The 18068-nt window shown below is 37.2% G+C and overlaps 1 non-coding gene and 1 gene segment (V, D, J or C); one reads left to right on the top strand and one right to left on the bottom strand.

Moving 5' to 3' along the window:
• The first annotated feature begins 7697 nt into the window (after window positions 1–7697).
• Window positions 7698–7829, top strand: LOC120102716 (small nucleolar RNA SNORA17). Its single transcript, XR_005504321.1, has one exon. It is a non-coding gene; the product is annotated as a small nucleolar RNA SNORA17 (small nucleolar RNA).
• A 3251-nt stretch (window positions 7830–11080) lies between these two features.
• Window positions 11081–11579, bottom strand: Igkvl9 (immunoglobulin kappa variable like 9). The segment is given in 2 exon segments: window positions 11081–11403; window positions 11525–11579. Coding segments are annotated over 2 exon segments (378 nt in total).
• Window positions 11580–18068: the final 6489 nt, after the last annotated feature.

The raw sequence follows: 18068 nt of genomic DNA, 5'->3' as shown, positions 1-18068 counted from the left end.
AGTTAGGATTTTACTGTTGAGAACAGACAGCATAACCAAGGCCACTCTCATAAAGATAACATTTAATTGGGGTTGGCTTACAGATTCAGAGGTTCAGTCTGTTGTCATCAAGTTGGAGGGAGCATGGCAGCATCTAAGTAGACATTGTGTAGAGTAGCTGAGAGTTCTACATCTTGTTTTGAAGGCAAAAAAAGAGACTGGCTTCCAGGGAGCTAGGATAAGGGTCTTAAAACTATCCCATAATGATACATTTCCTCCAACAAGGCCACATTTACTACAACAAGGTTATACATCCTAATAGTACCACACCCTGGGCAAAGTATAGTCAAATCATCACAGGGGTATATTCTAAAAAGTAGTTCACTGAAAAAGCAGATTTACAAATCATAAAAAATCTTGGAATTCATCTGTGCCATACTCTTCTATCAGTGGCTGGCTTAACACCAGAACATAAATCTTTAAGCATCCTATCATTATTCGCAGTCACATGTCTAAACATACAGGCCTATCCTGGAGCACAATAGCTGCCATGATACATATTGACGGTTCATGGATGAGAAGTATTGTAATAAGCAGTGACCACCCTCCCTCCACAGATCTCTTCATCTCCCTCTCTCCTTAGAGGGCAGAGTTTCTCAATCTATGGGTCACAACCCCCACAGGAATTGCCTTTCAAACATCAGACAGATCAGATAGCTATTTTATGACTCATATTAGTAGCAAAAATTACAGCTAGGAAGGAGTAAAATAATATTTTATGGTTTAGGGGTCACCACAACAGGAAGAATTTTAGTAAAACTATAGTAAAAAGCATAAGGAAGGTTGATCATTTTTGTGTAAGATCCAAACCATTAGTTGTCTCAGGGGGAAAAAACATGAAACAAAAATTAAGAAGTTGACCTTAGGAATCCTAATCAATCTCAGACTTGTTAGAATGAGCCTCTACAGAAAAGTATGCAAATGTGCTCATTGGTATAGTTCTATGGGAAAAGCAAAGGAGAAGAAAGTGACTTAAACCTTCATTTGCTCTTGTAGGAATCCTTCTACATTATATATTGCCTGAAGTTCTAAACAGAACTTCCAGTAGAAATATTTTGTTCTGTAAAGAGAACATAATGGGACTCTGCTACAGATAAAATCTGCCATTTATGAAGGTATATAAACATTGTCTTGCAAGGAAACCAGAAGAAGAGAGATACACAAACATAATTCCACTTCTAACAATGAAAATATCAGGAAGTGACAATCACTATTACTTAATATCTCTCAACATCAATGGACTCAATTCCTCAATAAAAAGACATAGACTAACAGACTGGATACGTAAAGAGGACCCAGCATTTTGCTGCATACAGGAAATACACCTAAGAGACAAAGACAGACAGTACTTCGGTGTAAAAGGCAAAAAAAAAAAGACAAAAACCAACAACAACAACAAAAATAACAACAACTTTCCAAGCAAATGGTATGAAGAAATGAAGAAACAAGTTGGAAAAAACATTCTAATATCGAATAAAATTGACTTTCAACAAAGTCTTCAAAAAATAAGGAAGGACACTTGATATTCATCAAAGGAAAAATCCACCAAGGTGAACTCTCATTCCTAAAAATCTATGCTGCAAATACAAGGGCACCAGCATTCATAAAAAAATAAATGAATAAATAAATAAATAAACAAACAAACAAACAAACCTTACTAAAGCTCAAATCATACATTGCACTTCACAGAAGAAGATTTCAATCACAGTAGTAGATTTCAAGACCCCACTCTCATCAATGGACAGGCCATGAAAACAGAAATTAAACAGAGACATAGAAAAACTAACAGAAGTTATGAACCAAATGGATTTAACAGATATTTATGAAACACTTCATGAAAAAGCAAATATTCCTTCTTCTCAGGAACTCATGACACCTCTTCCAAAATTGACCATATAACCAGTAACAAAATAGGCCTCAACAGATAAAGGAAAGTAGAAATAATTCCAGGCACTCTGTCAGATCACCGTGGACTAAGACTGGCCTTCAATAACAACAATAATGACAGAATGCCCATTTATAAATGGAAGTGCATAAGACTCTACTCAAGGACAATTAGGTCAAGGAAGAAATGAAGAAAGACATTAAAGAATTCTTAGAATTTAATGAAAATGAAAATACAACATACCAAAATGTATGAGACACAATGAAAGCAGTGCTAAGAGGAAAACTCATAGCTCTGAGTGCCTAGAAAACAGAACAGGATAGAGCATATGTCAGCAGCTTGACAGCACACCAAAAATCTATAAGACAAAAAGAAACAAATACCCCCAAGAGGAGTAGAAGGCAGGAAATAACCAAACTCAGGGCTGAAATCAACCAAGTAGAAACAAAAAAAGACTATACAAATAATTAACAAAACCAGGAGCTGGTTCCTTGAGAAAATCAACAAGATAGATAAACCCTTAGCCAGACTAACCAGAGGGCAAAGAGGCAGTATCCAAATTAAAATAAAAATTAGAAATGAAAAAGGAGACATAACAACAGAAGCTGAAGAAATTTAAAAGAAATCATCAGATCCTACTACTAAGTCTATATTCAACAAAACTGGAAAAATGGAGGAAATGGACAATTTTCTAGACAAATATGAGGTACGAAAGTTAAATCAGGAACAGATAAAACATCTAAACAATCCCAGGACTCCTAAAGCAATAGAAGCAGTTATTTAAAGTCTCCCAACCAAAAAGAGCCCAGGATAAGATGGATTTACTGCAGAATTCTATCAGACCTTTATAGAAGACCTCATACAAATACTGTCCAAACTATTCCACAAAATAGAAACAGAGAAAACACCACAAAATTCCTTCTATGAAGCCATAAATACTTTTATACTTAAACCACAAAAAGGCCCAGCAAAAAGACATTCAGACCAATTACCCTTATGAATATTGACACAAAAATATTCAATAAAATTCTTGCAAACCAAATCCAAGAACACATCAAAATGATCATCCATCATGATAATGTAGGTTTCATCCCAGGAGTAGTACAATATATGGAAATCCATCAATGTAATCCACTATATAAACAAATTGAAAGATAAAATCTGCATGATCATTTCATTAGATGCTGATAAAGCATTTGAAAAAATTCAACACCCCTTCATGGTAAAAGTCCAGAAAAGAATAGGAATTCAAGGCCCATACCTAATCATAGTAAAATCAATATACAGCAAACTAGTAGCTAACATCAAACTAAATGGAAAGAAACTTGAAACAATCACACTAAAATCAGGGACTAGACATGGGTGTTCACTTTCTCTCTACTTATTCAATATAGTACTCAAGATCTTAGCCAGAGCAATCAGACAACAAAAGGAGATCAAAGGTATACAAATTGGAAGAGAAGTCAAAATATCATTATTTGCAAATGATGTGGTAGTGACATCAAAGTTCCACCAGAGAATTACCAATCCTGATTAACAACTTCAGCAAAGTTCTGTGTATAAAATTAACTCAAACACATCAGTAGCCTTTCTCTACTCAAAGGATAAATAGGCTGAGAAAGAAATTGAGGAATTGACACATTTCACAATAGTCCCAAATAATATAGAATACTTTGGTGTGACTTTAACCAAGCAAGTGAAAGATCTGTATGACAAGAATTTCAAGTCTCTGAAGAAAGAAATTGAAGAACTCACAAGATTGAAAGACTTCCCATGCTCATAGATTGGCAAGATTTATGTAGTAGAAATAATTATTTTGCCAAAAGCAATTTACAGATTCAATGCAATACCCATCAAAATTCTTAATCACTTCTTCATAGAGATAGAAAGAGCAATTTGCCAATTCATTTGGAATAACAAAAAACCCAGGATAGCGAAAACTATACTCAACAATAAAAGAAGTTCTGGGGGAATCATTATCCCTGATTACAAGCAGTATTACAGAGTAATAGATTTAAAAACTCCATGGTATTGGTACAGAGACAGGCAGCTAGATCAGTGGAATAGAATTGAAGACCCAGAAATGAACATGCACACCTATGGTCACTTGATCAGCAAAAGAGATAAAACCATCCAATGGAAGAAAGATAACAGTTTCAACAAATGATGGTGGTTCAACTGGAGGTCAGCATGTAAAATAATGCAAATCAATTCATTCTTATCACCCTGTACAAAGCTGTACTTGGTCCCTCTCCAAGTGGATCAAGGACCTCCACATCAAAACAGATGCCCTCAAATTAGTAGAAGAAAAAGTGTGGAGGAATCTCGAACACATGGATACTGGGGCAAATTTCCTGAAAAAAAAAAACCAAACAAACAAAAACAACAACAACAACAACAACAACAAAAATAGTGGCTCATTCTCTAAAGTCAAGAATCTACAAATGGGACCCGATAAAACTGCAAAGCTTCTGGTTCCCTGATTTGTTATATTTCTTGTTTTTTAGATCTACAGACTAGCCTAGTCTCTGACATATAGAGGGATAGAATAGGCTTCTCCTCAAGTCCCAGCATGCCAGATGGGAACAATCACTAGAACATTAAACGCCATCAATGGTGTTAAGGAGTATACATGTTGTGGCCTTTCTCTGAGTATAAGAATGACAGAGCTAACAGGTTTAGCCTGTGGTCCTCCCATCCCTTAGTTCCTCCAATAGAACTCTTGCTTGAGTCACAGATTTGTGCCTACTGTGTCCTCTATACACTTTCATTTCTTCTTGTGATTCTGCTTTCTCTGTTTGTCTTTCATTGGTTATTTTATTTATTTACCTTTTATATGCTATCCATCTTCCTGGTTTCCCCACTGGAAACCCCCAATTCCATCCTCTTACCCCCATCCACCCACCCATTCCCACCTCCCTGTCCTGGCACTTACATGCACTGGGGCATTAAGCCTTCCCAGGACCAAGAGCCTCTCCTCCCATTGATGCTCCCATATGTAGCTGGAAACATGATCCACTTCAACTTGAGCTTTGTACAAGGAAATAAGAATGGATCAATTTGCATTCTTCTACATGCTGGCCATCAATTGAAGGAGAACCATTTGTTGAAAATGCTGTCTTTTTCCACTGAACAGTTTTAGCTCCTTTATCAAAGATCAAGTGACCATAGGTGTGTTGATTCATTTCTAGGTCTGCAGTCCTATTCTGTTGATCTGTCTGTCTCTGTACCAATACCATGCAGTTTTTAATCACGATTGCTCTATAATACAGCTTGAAGTTAGGGATGGTGAATCCTCCAGAGTTCTTTTATTGATGAGCATAGTCTTCAATATCCTCGGCTTTTTGTTATTCCAAATGATTTTGCAAATTGCTCTTTTTAACTCTATAAAAATTGAGTACAATTTGATGGCAATTACATTGAATCTGTAGATCCCTTTCAGCAAGATGGCCATTTTATAATATTAATTTTGCCAATCCATGAGAATGTGAAATCTTTCCGTTTTCTGAAATCTTCTTCAATTTCTTCAGAGACTAAAAGTTCTTTTCATACAGATCTTTCACTTGCTGGGTTAGAGTCCCACTGAGGTATTTTATATTATTTGTGACTATTGTTAAGGCCATTAATTCCCTAATTTCTTTCTCGCCCTGTTTATTCTTTGAGTATAGGAAAGCTATTGATTTGTTTCAGTTAATTTTATATCTAGCCACTGTTCTGAAGTTGTTTCTCAAGTTTAGTTGGTCTCTGGTGGAATTTATGGAGTCACTTAAGTGTACTATCATAGAATCTGCAATGACTTTTTCCCTTTTCAATTTGTATCCCTTTGACCTTCTTTTGTTGTCTAATTGATCTGACTAGGACTTCTAGTACTATTTTGAGTAGGTATGGCACGAGTTGGTAGACTTGTCTGGTGTCTGATTTCAGTGGGATTGCTTCAGGTTTCTTGCCATTTAGTTTGATACTGGCTACTGGTTTGCTGTATATTGCTTTTATTATGTTTACATATGGGCCTTGAATTCCTGATATTTCCCAGACTTTTACCATGAAGGAGTGATGAATTTTAGCAAATTATTTCTCAGCATCTAATAAGGTGATCATGTGCTTTTTTTTTCCTTTGGGTTTGTTTATATGGTGGATTAAATTGGTGGATTTCTATATGTTGAACCAACCCTGCATCCCTGGGACGAAGTCTACTTGATGGTGGTGCATAATCCTTCTGATGTGTTCTTGGATTTGGTTTGCAAGAATTTTCTTGAGTATTTTTATGTTGATATTCATAAGGGAATTTGGTCTGAAGTTCTCTTTCTTTGTTGGGTCTTTGTATGGTTTAGGTATGAGTATAATTATAATTGTGGCTTCAAAGGATGAATTGGATAGGGTTCCTTCTGTTTCTATTTTGTGGAATAGTTTAAAGAGTATTGGTTTTATGTCTTCTTTGAAGGTCTGATAGAATTCTGCATTAAACCTATCTGGTCCTGGACTTTTTTTAGTTGGAAGACTTCTCATGATCACTTCTATTTCTTTAGGAGTTATGGGACTGTTTCAACAGTTTATCTGATCCTGATATTACTTTATGACCTGGTATCTCTACAGAAAATTTCAATTTCACCCAGATTTTCCAGTTTGGTTGAATATAGGCTTTTTAATAGGATCTGTTAATTTTTTTAAATTTCCTCAGATTCTGTTCTTATGTCTCCCTTTTCATTTCTGATTTTACTATTCTCTCTGTACCCTCTGGTTAGTCTGGCCAAAGGTTTTTTTCTATATTTTTGTTTTTCTCAAAGAACCAGCTCTTGGATTTGTTGATTCTTTGTATAGGTTGTTTTTTTTTTCAATGATTTCAGCCCTGATTTTGATTGTTTCCTGCTGTCTAATCCTCTTCATTGTATTTGGTTCTTTATGTTCTAGAGCTTCCAGATGTGCAATCAAGCTGCTAGTGTATGTTCTCTCCAGTTCCTTTTTGGAGACATTCAGAGCTATAAGTTTTCCTCTTTTACTGCTCTCTTTCTGTTCAATAAGTTTGGATATGTTGTGCCTTCATTATCATTAAATTCTCAACAGTCTTTAATTTCTTTTATCATTTCTTCTGTGCTAAAATTATCATTGAGTAGAGCATTGTTCAGCTTCCATGTGTATGTGGGCTGTGGTCTTTCTCTTGTTTTGTTGTTATTGAAGAACAGCCTTTGTCCATGGTGATCTGATAGGATGCATGGAATTCTTTCAATCTTCTTGGTATCTATTGAGGCCTGTTTTATGATAGGTTACATGGTTGATTTTGGAGAAGGTACCATGAGGTGCTGAGAAGAAGGCATATTCTTTTGTTTTAGGATGAAATGTTCTATAGATATCTGTTAAATCCATTTGGTTCATAACATCTGTTAGTTTCACTGTCTCTCTGCTTAGTTTCCATTTTTATGCTCTGTCCATTTCTGAGAGTGGAGTGTTGAAATCTCCCACTATTATTATGTGAGATGCAATGTGTCACCTTGTAAGTGAGACTTATACCCAGACACACATCAAGCAATCAAATGCCCTTAACTATTGGGCATTTTCTCTAGTACCATAAATGTCTATCATCTCCAACTTGCAAATAAACTCAATGTGATGCACTAATATCGTTGAAAGAGTTTCAAAAGTTGTGAAACTCAGTCTGGAATTTAAGTGTAAAATAAATGGACAGCAAAATGAAGAAAATATATAATCTAGAAAGTGATATTATATCTTTTGATTTCTATGTTGTATAAAATTAGAATAATCAAGGTTGTTATGTATTCCTGACTCCTAGAGGCATTGCCAATGTTGTTTCTGTGTCACAAGTGTGTTAGTAGGTGGCAGAGAAGAAAGGCTATGTCTATGGTCAATGGTTTGTCCTATGAACATCTGGATTCCCTGAGAGCAGCCAACCTGAGAAGACAACCAAATTGGAGGACAGCAGGCTGAGACAATCTCGAAGGATGAGGATCTGGAAATTATAAGACCCCACTTAGGTCCAAGGTCCCTGTTCAGGAATGAATGACAGCCATAGCACAAGGCAACTCTTGCAACAGAGCAAGAAACATGCAGAAAGTAACCACCAGACTTGCAGCATGGGGCCAGGACAAAGATCTAAATATAAATGACCACCAGTCTAGCCCTGGGCAGTCTTAGAGAACAGACCATGTCTGAGATGATCCCTGACTTGAACAAGAATGCATGAAAAGGGCATAGCATTCCTGAGACCATGCCTGAGACAACTGCAGACACTCAGAGACCTCAGACACTATTAAGAGAAACAATAAAGTGGTAGAGTAATGAAGAGAAGAAGAAACAGAAGAATGTGGGCACAAAGAAAAGAGGCAGAACTAGAGACTGGAGGGTTATGAGAAACATCCTTAGGTGATTAGCGTGTGATGCCACCTGGAACCATGGAGGAGTTTTGGACTGTGTTGCCATCAGGGGGCATGTCTGGATCTCTGTTCCTGTAGCAGTAGAGTCTGTTATGACCAAAGATATGGTCTCAGCTACTGCTCTGGGGGCATGTTGACATCTGAGGGCTGTGTAAAACTGGCCCCACCTCTCACCTGGGCATTGTAGAAGAGCTGGCTATAGGGACATGAGAGTAAAAAAGCTGACCCTGGCACTAACCAACTGCAGTATTCAGGAAAGCCTAGGCCCACATATTGCAGGAGTTGTGGATGAGATTTCCCAGAGCATACAAGCAAGCACTGAAGAACTTGCCTTAGCAATTATCTCCTGTTCAGTGCATGAATGAGAGACACCCACTTCAACCCTTACCACCTATGGTGGGCTGGAGACCTGGTGCTAAGCTCATGAAAGCAGGAGAGCTTGTCTTACCTTTCTTCAGTTGCAGCATGCAGGACAGCAGGCCACTGCATCTGACCTGGGCAGCAGAGTAGAGCTGGCCATGTTGGAAGGAGGCAGAAAAACTGAACCTGAGGGCTGGCCAGGTAATGGGAATGCTGGTACTGCCACTTCTCTGCTACGTAGTGCCATATGCTAAGAAGAGATGTCTACTCCACCTTGTGCCACCTACAGCAGGCAGAAAATCAGGCAGCAAGGCCATCAGATATCTGGGTCTGTCCCTTACCTGCTGCAGCATTCCAGAGAGCAGATCTTTCACCTCACATGGACAGCATACTACAGCATACAAGGGTTGCATGTAAGCTAGCCCTAAGCCTGCGAGTGTGGGAGAGCTGGTCCTGATGTTTGTGGGAGCAGTGAGAGAAATGTTGCCTCCCCTCCATTTGCCTTTGCCACTGGCAGTGGACAGGAGAGTTGGCCTGAAGGGATTCATGAGGGCAAGAGAGGTGGCTCTGACACTTACCTGCAATAGCATTTGAGAAAAAAGGCCCTGAATCTCACCTAGAACTGGCCCTGGATGTGTGGAATGCAGGTGAGCCAGCCCCAAGGTCTTATGCACAGCAGAGTTGACCCTGCCTCTTGTCTGCTGGGCAGTGATGCACTGGTTGAAGAGGTAGCTGGTGAGCCTACAATAAGGGCTTGGTAATGGGACAGCAGGATTAACCAGATAAGATAACCTCAGGCCTAGATCCATAGTTTTGAATTGGACCACCAAATATCTACACTATCGAAGACTTGCTGGAGTGCACATGGGGCAAGTCCTACAAATAGAAAACAACAGAATCTCCATGACAGAGGACAACATCAGGGTATCTAATAGGAGTCCCAGTGATGTTGCTATACTGACAGAGACGCAGAATCCACAGTCCTCTTATACCAGGCCAAGAAGTCATTGCCATAAACATTTGAAATCAAAGAAAGTATACTGTGGGATACACTGTGATTTACTACAGCTTCCCATGACAAGAATTTTTTGCTCAGAGAGGGGATAGTGTTCGAGGGTAGAACATCGCTGGTATGAAGGGAGAGACAAATTATGTAGTTGTAGTGCATGAAGTGAAATACACAAAAAAATTAATAAAAAATAAATAAAACTTAGCCTAATAAGAGAGAGATGGAAGAGAGAGAGACAGAGAGACAGAGAGAGAGAGAGAGAGAGAGAGAGAGAGAGAGAGAGAGGGAGAGAGAGGGAGGGAGAGAGACAGACAGACAGACGGACAGACAGGTGGATAGATGAGGGGGTATCATAAAGAAATAGGAAATAGGAAATAGGACTGGAGAGATGGCTCAGTGGTTAAGAGAACTGACTGCTCTTCCAGAGGTCTTGAGTTCAATTCCCAACAACTACATTTGTGGCTCACAAATATCTATAGTGGAATCTGATGCTCTTTTCTGGTGTGTCTGAAGATAGCTACAGTATGCTCATATATATTAAGTAAATAATAGTTTTTTAAAATGAAATAGGAGATAGATCTTATGCATATACAATCTCAAAAATAAAAATGAATGGAATATAAATCTCTATTGTTGTCTTGGTGTTTTATTTGTATTGAAAACTATGCTCTAAGAAATCAATTCATTAGTAATACAACTTCTGGAATCATCTTTAAAACAGTATTTTATTCTCTACAATTTTATGTAGGCAAGTCTGAATTCCAATTTATGCAATTGGATTAAAAGTAATATGTGTGGAATTTGTTGTTTCATTATTGCAAGCAGAGCTGTGAAAATAAGATTCGGAAGAATACTATGTGCAGTGCTGCAGACAGCTGGGAACATCAGGACTAACTGCTGAAATTTCAAGAGACATCACAGTGGGATAGTCAAGCAGTCTTCCCTTTCTCTGACAGATGTGCTGTAGCATTTCTGAAAAACAAAAAACAAAAAAACAAAAACAAAAACAAAAACTAAGAATCCTTTCCACTAAGATGAAATATTTCTCTTCCCCTTAAATACTGACATTAACATTTTTTAATTTATGTAATATTGCTTGGGAAGTCTACAGAAACTTCTTCTATTTTGTATGAGTTACAGTTGAGGTTATAACTCAAAGGGAAAGACTGTGTCCTCTGTTAAAACAGGAAAGTCATTGGTACTCTGTATTGCTGGAGATGAGGAGGAAGATAGGATACAGCAAGGACTATTTAGCTTCTTCTGTCAAAACAAATGACTCTCCATGAACTTTGCTAAAAGTCCATGAGCTTTGCTAAAAGTCCTGTGACATATGAGAAACAATTTCAGTGAATGACTAAAGAGGAGGGGCATCTAGCCTTTCATTTTTGCTTCCATGGGGGTTTATGTAAAAACTTGTATTACTCTGGGTGGAAAATGAAGATACTGTAGACAGTAATAAGTTCCAAAATCTTCAGACACCAGGTTGCTGATGGTGAAAGAATAATCTGCCCTTGAACCACTGCCACTGAACTTTGATGGGACCCAATCTTCCAAGATGGTTGCACCGTAGATCAGGACCTTAGGAGATTTCCTTGGTTGCTGCTGCAACCAGCTTAAATACCTGCTAATGTTCTGACTTGCCCAGCAAGTAGGAGTAACTTTGTCTCCCAGAGATGCAGACATGGAGGATGGAGATTGGGTCATGTGAACATCACATCTGGCACCTAGGAGTAGAGACATAATGAATATCCACATAGGTAAGTATGATAGAAAAGGATATTACCCAAACGCCAGTCAACACAAATCTCCCTGTAACAGTGAAATTCCAATTTTAGTACATTTTACCTGGTAACCAGAGCAACAAGATCCCAAAAAACTGAGCAGGGACCCTCATGTCCATTCTCAGTCCTGACTACAATTAAAATAGCACAGAGCGTGAGTGGTACATAAAGAAGTCCCCAAGGCTGTGCTGTGAGGGCATGAAAATCGCTGGCAACCAGATTGAGCTGGGTACGTCCGCTCATTTCAGCACATATCCCAAGCCCAATGTCCCTAGATACCCATGGTCAAACCACATCAATGTCTCCAGAGAATGCATTTCTTTTCAATGATTTATAAGTATAGAAGATAATTCTAATATATGTAACCTCTATTTTAAATAATAAATATTGCAGTTATATGGAAGCACATCCTGCTGCAAGAAAATATACAACAGAGAAGAAACTATTAGATCTTTATCTTACTCAAATAATTCTAATTGGTTAAGAAAAGTAGTGTGTGTTCCCCTTCTAAAGTGTTTGTTAGTTTGGAGTGGGCATTACTTTAAAGGGGTAATTTATCAGAACCATTTTCACTGAATTAAAATGCAAGACTTTACTGCTGTAACCTTGCTAACTACAATTTTAAAAGAGGAAGTACACAGTAGGTGCATATAGAACACATTTATCCCAACAACCTGTGTAACCTAAAGCTTGACTGCCTATGAACATGGAGGTTCTTTCATACTTACAGACTAAATGGATATACTTTTTGCTTCATTTGGGATCTTCCATATTTTGCTCTATTCTGCCATTTGCTATTATTTCCCACAATTCCTCACCATAAATGCTTGACTAGTTATGATAGACTTGAGTGGTATAAAAGAAAGCACTGCTATTCAAAACATGGCTGTACTATGATATTTACAACTGTTGAGCAGTAACTGTAGAAATTATCTCTATTCAGGCAGCAACTTCACTGTTTCTATGTTGGTCGAAGTCTTCAAACAAGCTAAGATACAGCAATATGTGTGCATCCTTATAACACTAATATTTGAATATAACATATCACCCATCTGTGTCTTTAACTTGACTATCAAGCACTATTCCTTATGAGGAGAAATAAAATCTATTGTTTCTTTGGGACCTTTGTCCTGAAGCCAAGAGAATCCTTTGGGTCTTTCCCAAACTATGAACAGCCTGAAAATGTTGCAGCATGAGCCTGAACACATTGATTTTTTTTATGGGTTTGGACTTGAGTGATGGACAAACACCTAGTCATAAAGAACCTTCTTTAATATATAGAGCACCCTCTGCATAAGGAATACCACAAAGCAGCTACCTTCTCTGTCTCTTCACTGCACTCCATTTCAGCTGATATCTAACATCCATATCTGTGTCTTTCTTTGATTTTTCAGGTTTGAAGACATTTCTGAGTTCTAACATCACAGCCCCAGGATCCAAGGAAGATTCACTCAAAACACTTTAGTTTACGATAACTGGAGGATACCAGTTCCTCTCAACCTAAAATAGCAAGTGAAGCATCAGGCTGAAGGACATCTGGGTTCCTTAGTGATATGTGCAAAAGGGAAGGAAATTCCAGAAACATTCAATTTTATTTTACCAATGGACCTTAGATGGAATTAAGTAGTAAATGATTTTGGTTTTGGATTTTAACTTCATCTGAAAGTATGTGGTGGTGGTAAATACTGAGCACAGCTACCTTCTGAAAGCATTCAAAAGCTTCTTTGGAAATTCTAACTCATACATATTGAATAAATACCTGTACACCTGTACACCTCCTACTGTGTTGCTTAATAAGTAACCCTTTTTATTATTTTCAGAGCCCATATAGTTTAGGTTATAAGGGGTGGATAAAAGCTAATAGTTTAGGAATAATCAAAGTGACTGAACCTTCCCATACCTATCCAAGTCTAGACTATAGAACTTTAAAATTGATGTTGACATATCAAAAGGACTTGTCAAGTACAGTTATGAGTTTGAGATATGGACATTCTGAAATACTTGGTTGAGATCAATATGATCACATGTGTTTTGCTTGTAAGGAGAGAGAGAATTGAGATATACAGAGTGTGTTACAATGGACAGTAAAACTATCAGAGATAGTGTCAATTGTTCAGGTTAATGTGGTCATTTCTTGGTAGAATAAATGTTCTCATTAGACTCTGGGCCTTGACAGCTAGAGTGCCCAAATATCTCCATATCACTGAGATTGATTTAGGAGACAGCTAACCTCCATAGCTGTAAAGAAATTGTTTTTAATCATTTGTGAAGCTATTGTCACTAAGCCACAGGAAAGTAATTGGAAACATTGTCTTTGATTTCTCTGTGCATGTGTCTTTCCATGTAAAAACTACAAAATTTCTAGATTTGTTATGACGTGATGAAATTGTGAAAAAAGCTTTACTTTAAGATGAAAGAGTTACAGAGTTACTATTGGCCATAAAACTTTGCTTACCAGCTCTGAATAACTGTGTGAAGAAAAACTTAAAATAATTTAAACTTAGACATTGTCCTTTTATCTTACATAATCTCAAATGTCTATCCATCCTGACTTCACTATATTATTTAGGGCCTATGTTGAAAAGGAGCATGGTGGCAGAGGTTACATGAAGTAGAGAAGCTTTGTTGAAGAATGAAATTGATATAGCATGAGCACAAGAGACTGTATGCCAAGTGCTAAGGACAAAAACAAACAAACAAAACCTAGAAAACAAAAATCTACAAATAAGGCAGACAGGCATGGTGCAGGAGATGAGAGTTCTCTGTTTTTATCTGAAGGCAGTTAGCAGAAGACTGGCTCCCATGTGGTTAGGAAGAGTCTCTCCTTGCCCACCTCCAGATTGATGCACTGCATCCAACAAGGCCACAGGTACTCCAATAAGGTCACACCCCCTAATAGTACCACGACTACACTATGCAGTTATTTTTTTCCTCCTAACTAGATATAATCTCTTAGTTCTTTCACTTCCTAATGTTTCCTAATAGTATATCCTACTAAAACTTAAGTTTTCAACACAGGCATTTGGGAAAATTCTGTAGATTATAATTATAACATTACTTCTCTTCCCCTCCCCCAAATGTTTATCACTGTCTAAATATGAAAATACCTTGAGAAAAAAATTATGATTCTACCAATCTCAACAGCTCCTTCATGTTGTAAAGGTGAAGTCAAAAACCTCTGGGAATCTCAAGAAATGATTTAGCTATAAGTCCATATAAAATCTGTACAAATAGAAGTTGATAACTCTACTAAATATCTATAATGATGGAATTACTGACACTTATCAAGGAACATATTCTATTTGAATGTAGCCTGTTCTACTTATAGACATCGGGTTACAAAAAGGAAGGAAGAAAAGCAGAAAAAGAGCGACCCAGCTCCAACAGACAATGGAGCATAGTGAACATTTCTAAAAGAACAATGAGTGAACAAAAGCAAAATCATAACCAAACATGTGGAATTCTGTATAATCTACAGAGCATGAAGTGGTTGAAAGGAAATCACATAAGCTTGAAAACTCATAAATCTAAGATTTTGTCCTCTCTATCCACGTTTTGTGCCTTGGCTTGGATTCATTTCTGTCTACATTTTCAACAAAGGCATTTTATGTCTTGGCATCTTTTTTTTTCTTAAGTAATCTATTGAATCCTTTACTTCATCATCAGAAATCTATTCATTGTCTTCAGAGACTACCTACAGGAATTTCAAAGATGTCATATACTATCTAGCCTTAGAGACATTACAATAAGTTCTTGAAATGTTTGCATTTTCCATTTCTGCAAAATCGGTGACTCTGTGTTGTACAAAGGTCCCTGTGGTGATTTCAATATTCTTCGCCCAGGGAGAGGTGTATCAGGAGGTGTGACCTTATTGGAGTACCTGTGTCCTTGTTGGATGCAGTGCATCAATCTGGAGGTGGGCAAGGAGAGACTTTTCCTAACCACATGGGAGCCAATCTTCTGCTAACTGCCTTCAGATAAAGACAGAGAACTCTCATCTCCTACACCATGCCTATCTGCCTTTTGATCATATTTATTAATACACAACCAAATTTTACCAAAATAATCACTTTTCTCCTCACCTTGTCCTCCATTTCTTCCTTTATTTTGTTCCATGTAAGATATGTTATAGGATCTTCTAATCAGATGTCAATGAGTCAGAGATTTAAATAAAATAAAGTAGCCATAATCAAATAATATGAGGTATGCCCTGCCCCCAATTCTGAACTGTCTTCTATTCCAGATTGTGAAGAAACAAGAGACTCATGTTTTATAGACTGATCCAAAGATGGGTTCAACATATAATAAATGGCAAAGAAAAATAAGAGGATTAAATTTTTGTCTAAATCTGGATTTCTCTGTTCTAGCATTCTATAGCTTGAGTCACCTACTGGATAAATGTATCCCTAAGCAAATAACCTATAGGAAGCAAGGCCCAGTGTATTCAAACCATCACCAACCACCTCTGACCACATAATTTTGACAACCATTTGTATGCTTTAATCAAAGCACAAAGTACAGTACAGATGTATTCAGTTTTTAATAAAATGCTGCACCACGGAAAGTAAGTTTTTAAAACTATTTACTAATTAATTTTAATGTATATTGTGTTTGTGTCTTAATGAATTTATGTTCAGTGTATGTAAGCAGGTTCCAGAGGATTCAAGAAGAGGGTAGTTGCGAACCATTTGGTGTGGGTACTAGGAATAAAACACAGGTCCTCTGGCAGATCAACTAAATGCTGATTGGCTGTTGACTCATCCTTCAAGCTCCTATTTTTAAAGTGAATCATACTGAGGCCTATATACTATGCACTCATGCAAAATACAATTAGGCAGTAACAGCTAGTACTTTGTGGACAATTGCTCCTGAAAAGAATCATGACTTTCATTGAGCCTTCTGCTAGGCAGATTACCTTATAAGAATTTCAATGGGTGTGGAAAAGGAGGAATATTATAGGTCCAGAGACAATTTTCAATCTAGTCCTGATGAATTTAAGTAACCTTAACACACACTCGTCTTTCCTACCTCTCTATCTGACTTAATGCCCTTGGAACTGACAACTGAAAGGTTGTATTAACTCAACAGACCATAAGGTACCACCAATCACAATACTAAATATGAATGTTGTCAGCATCTGAGATCTACAGCAATTTCCCCACTTTAATATTCCTATTAATATTTCCACTAATGCATTGAAAAGTGACTCAGTTCATTACTTTCTTTGTTCTATTACTATAAAAGTTCATCGGACTGTTAGTGGCTAGGAACATGGAATGAGGGGTATCCTAAATCTATGTTCCAAAACCAGGGTCACTCATGCTTATATACAGAGTAAACTACCTCTTAAGTTCTTGAAGATGTGACCTTTGCTTTGTATTGGCTGTTGGGACATTCAACAGTTTTGAAGCATAAATGCTATAAGAAATAAAAATAAGAAGTCTCGAAGGAGGGAAGCAGTAAGCAATAAGTGTGTTGATTACAAAATATTTTCTCTGCATGTATACTAACAACTGATTTTCATGGCTCTGATCATAAAATAATTTAATAATTTTATTTGTAAAAGGTAACTAAGAGTAGGACGAGATTAAAAGTCAACTCCTCCTCTCTTCATGTCTCATTGTTCAGAGCACATTTGGAACCTATTTATTATGATAATGTTTATATCCTACTAAAACTGTTGGGAATAACAAGTAGTCTCTGAATCATGCTATAGGATCTAATAATGGATAATTGTCTAAAATCTCCCATTGAAAAATTGACATGAATTTTTAAATTTCAAATATTTAAATCTGGTTTTTAAAAACAGGACATACATTCTCTAAAATTGAGTAAAAATGGCAACTCTTTTAATGTTCTCACAAGCCTGCATCCTAACTATCTCAATTACCACTTCCATTTTCAGCTGGTATTTCCAAACTTCCATGCTCTATTGCAAATCACTGAACTAGAATGCAACTTTTTGGAGAAGAGGCTATGTTTTGAAATTTTAGGTAAGTAGGTTGGGAAAAAAAGATAGTATTTTCAACACATGGTGCTAGTTCAAATAGAGGTCACCATGTAGATGAATGCAAATCAACCCGTTCTCATGGCCCTGTACAAAGCCTAAGTTCAAGTGGATCAAAGACCTCCACATAAAACCAGATACACTCAAACTAATAAAAGAAAAAGTGGGGAAGAACCTCGAATGTGTGGACACTGGGGAAAAATTCCTCAACAGAGCACCAATGACTTATGCCAAGATTAAGAATCGAAAAATGGGACTATATAAAATTGCAAACCTTCTGTAAGGCAAAGGACACTGTCATTAGGATGAAAAGACAACCAAAATGTAGGGAAAAGATCTTTACTAATCCTAAATCCAGTAGAGGGCTAATATCCTATATATACAAAGTACTCAAGAAGTTAAACTCCATGGAGCCAAATAACCCTATTAAAAACAGATAGAGGCCTTATATTCAAAATATACAAATAACTCAAGAAGTTAGACCACAGGGAGACAAATAACCCTATTAAAAATGGGGTTCAGAGCTAAACAAAGAACTCACAGCTGAGGAATGCCGAATGGCTGAGCAACACCTAAAGAAATGTTCAAAATCTTTAGTCAT

Source organism: Rattus norvegicus, chromosome 4 (assembly GCF_036323735.1).
Source record: "Rattus norvegicus strain BN/NHsdMcwi chromosome 4, GRCr8, whole genome shotgun sequence".
Taxonomy (NCBI): domain Eukaryota; kingdom Metazoa; phylum Chordata; class Mammalia; order Rodentia; family Muridae; genus Rattus; species Rattus norvegicus.
Note: the sequence above shows the minus strand (reverse complement) of the source record. Positions and strands in the feature narration are given on the sequence as shown.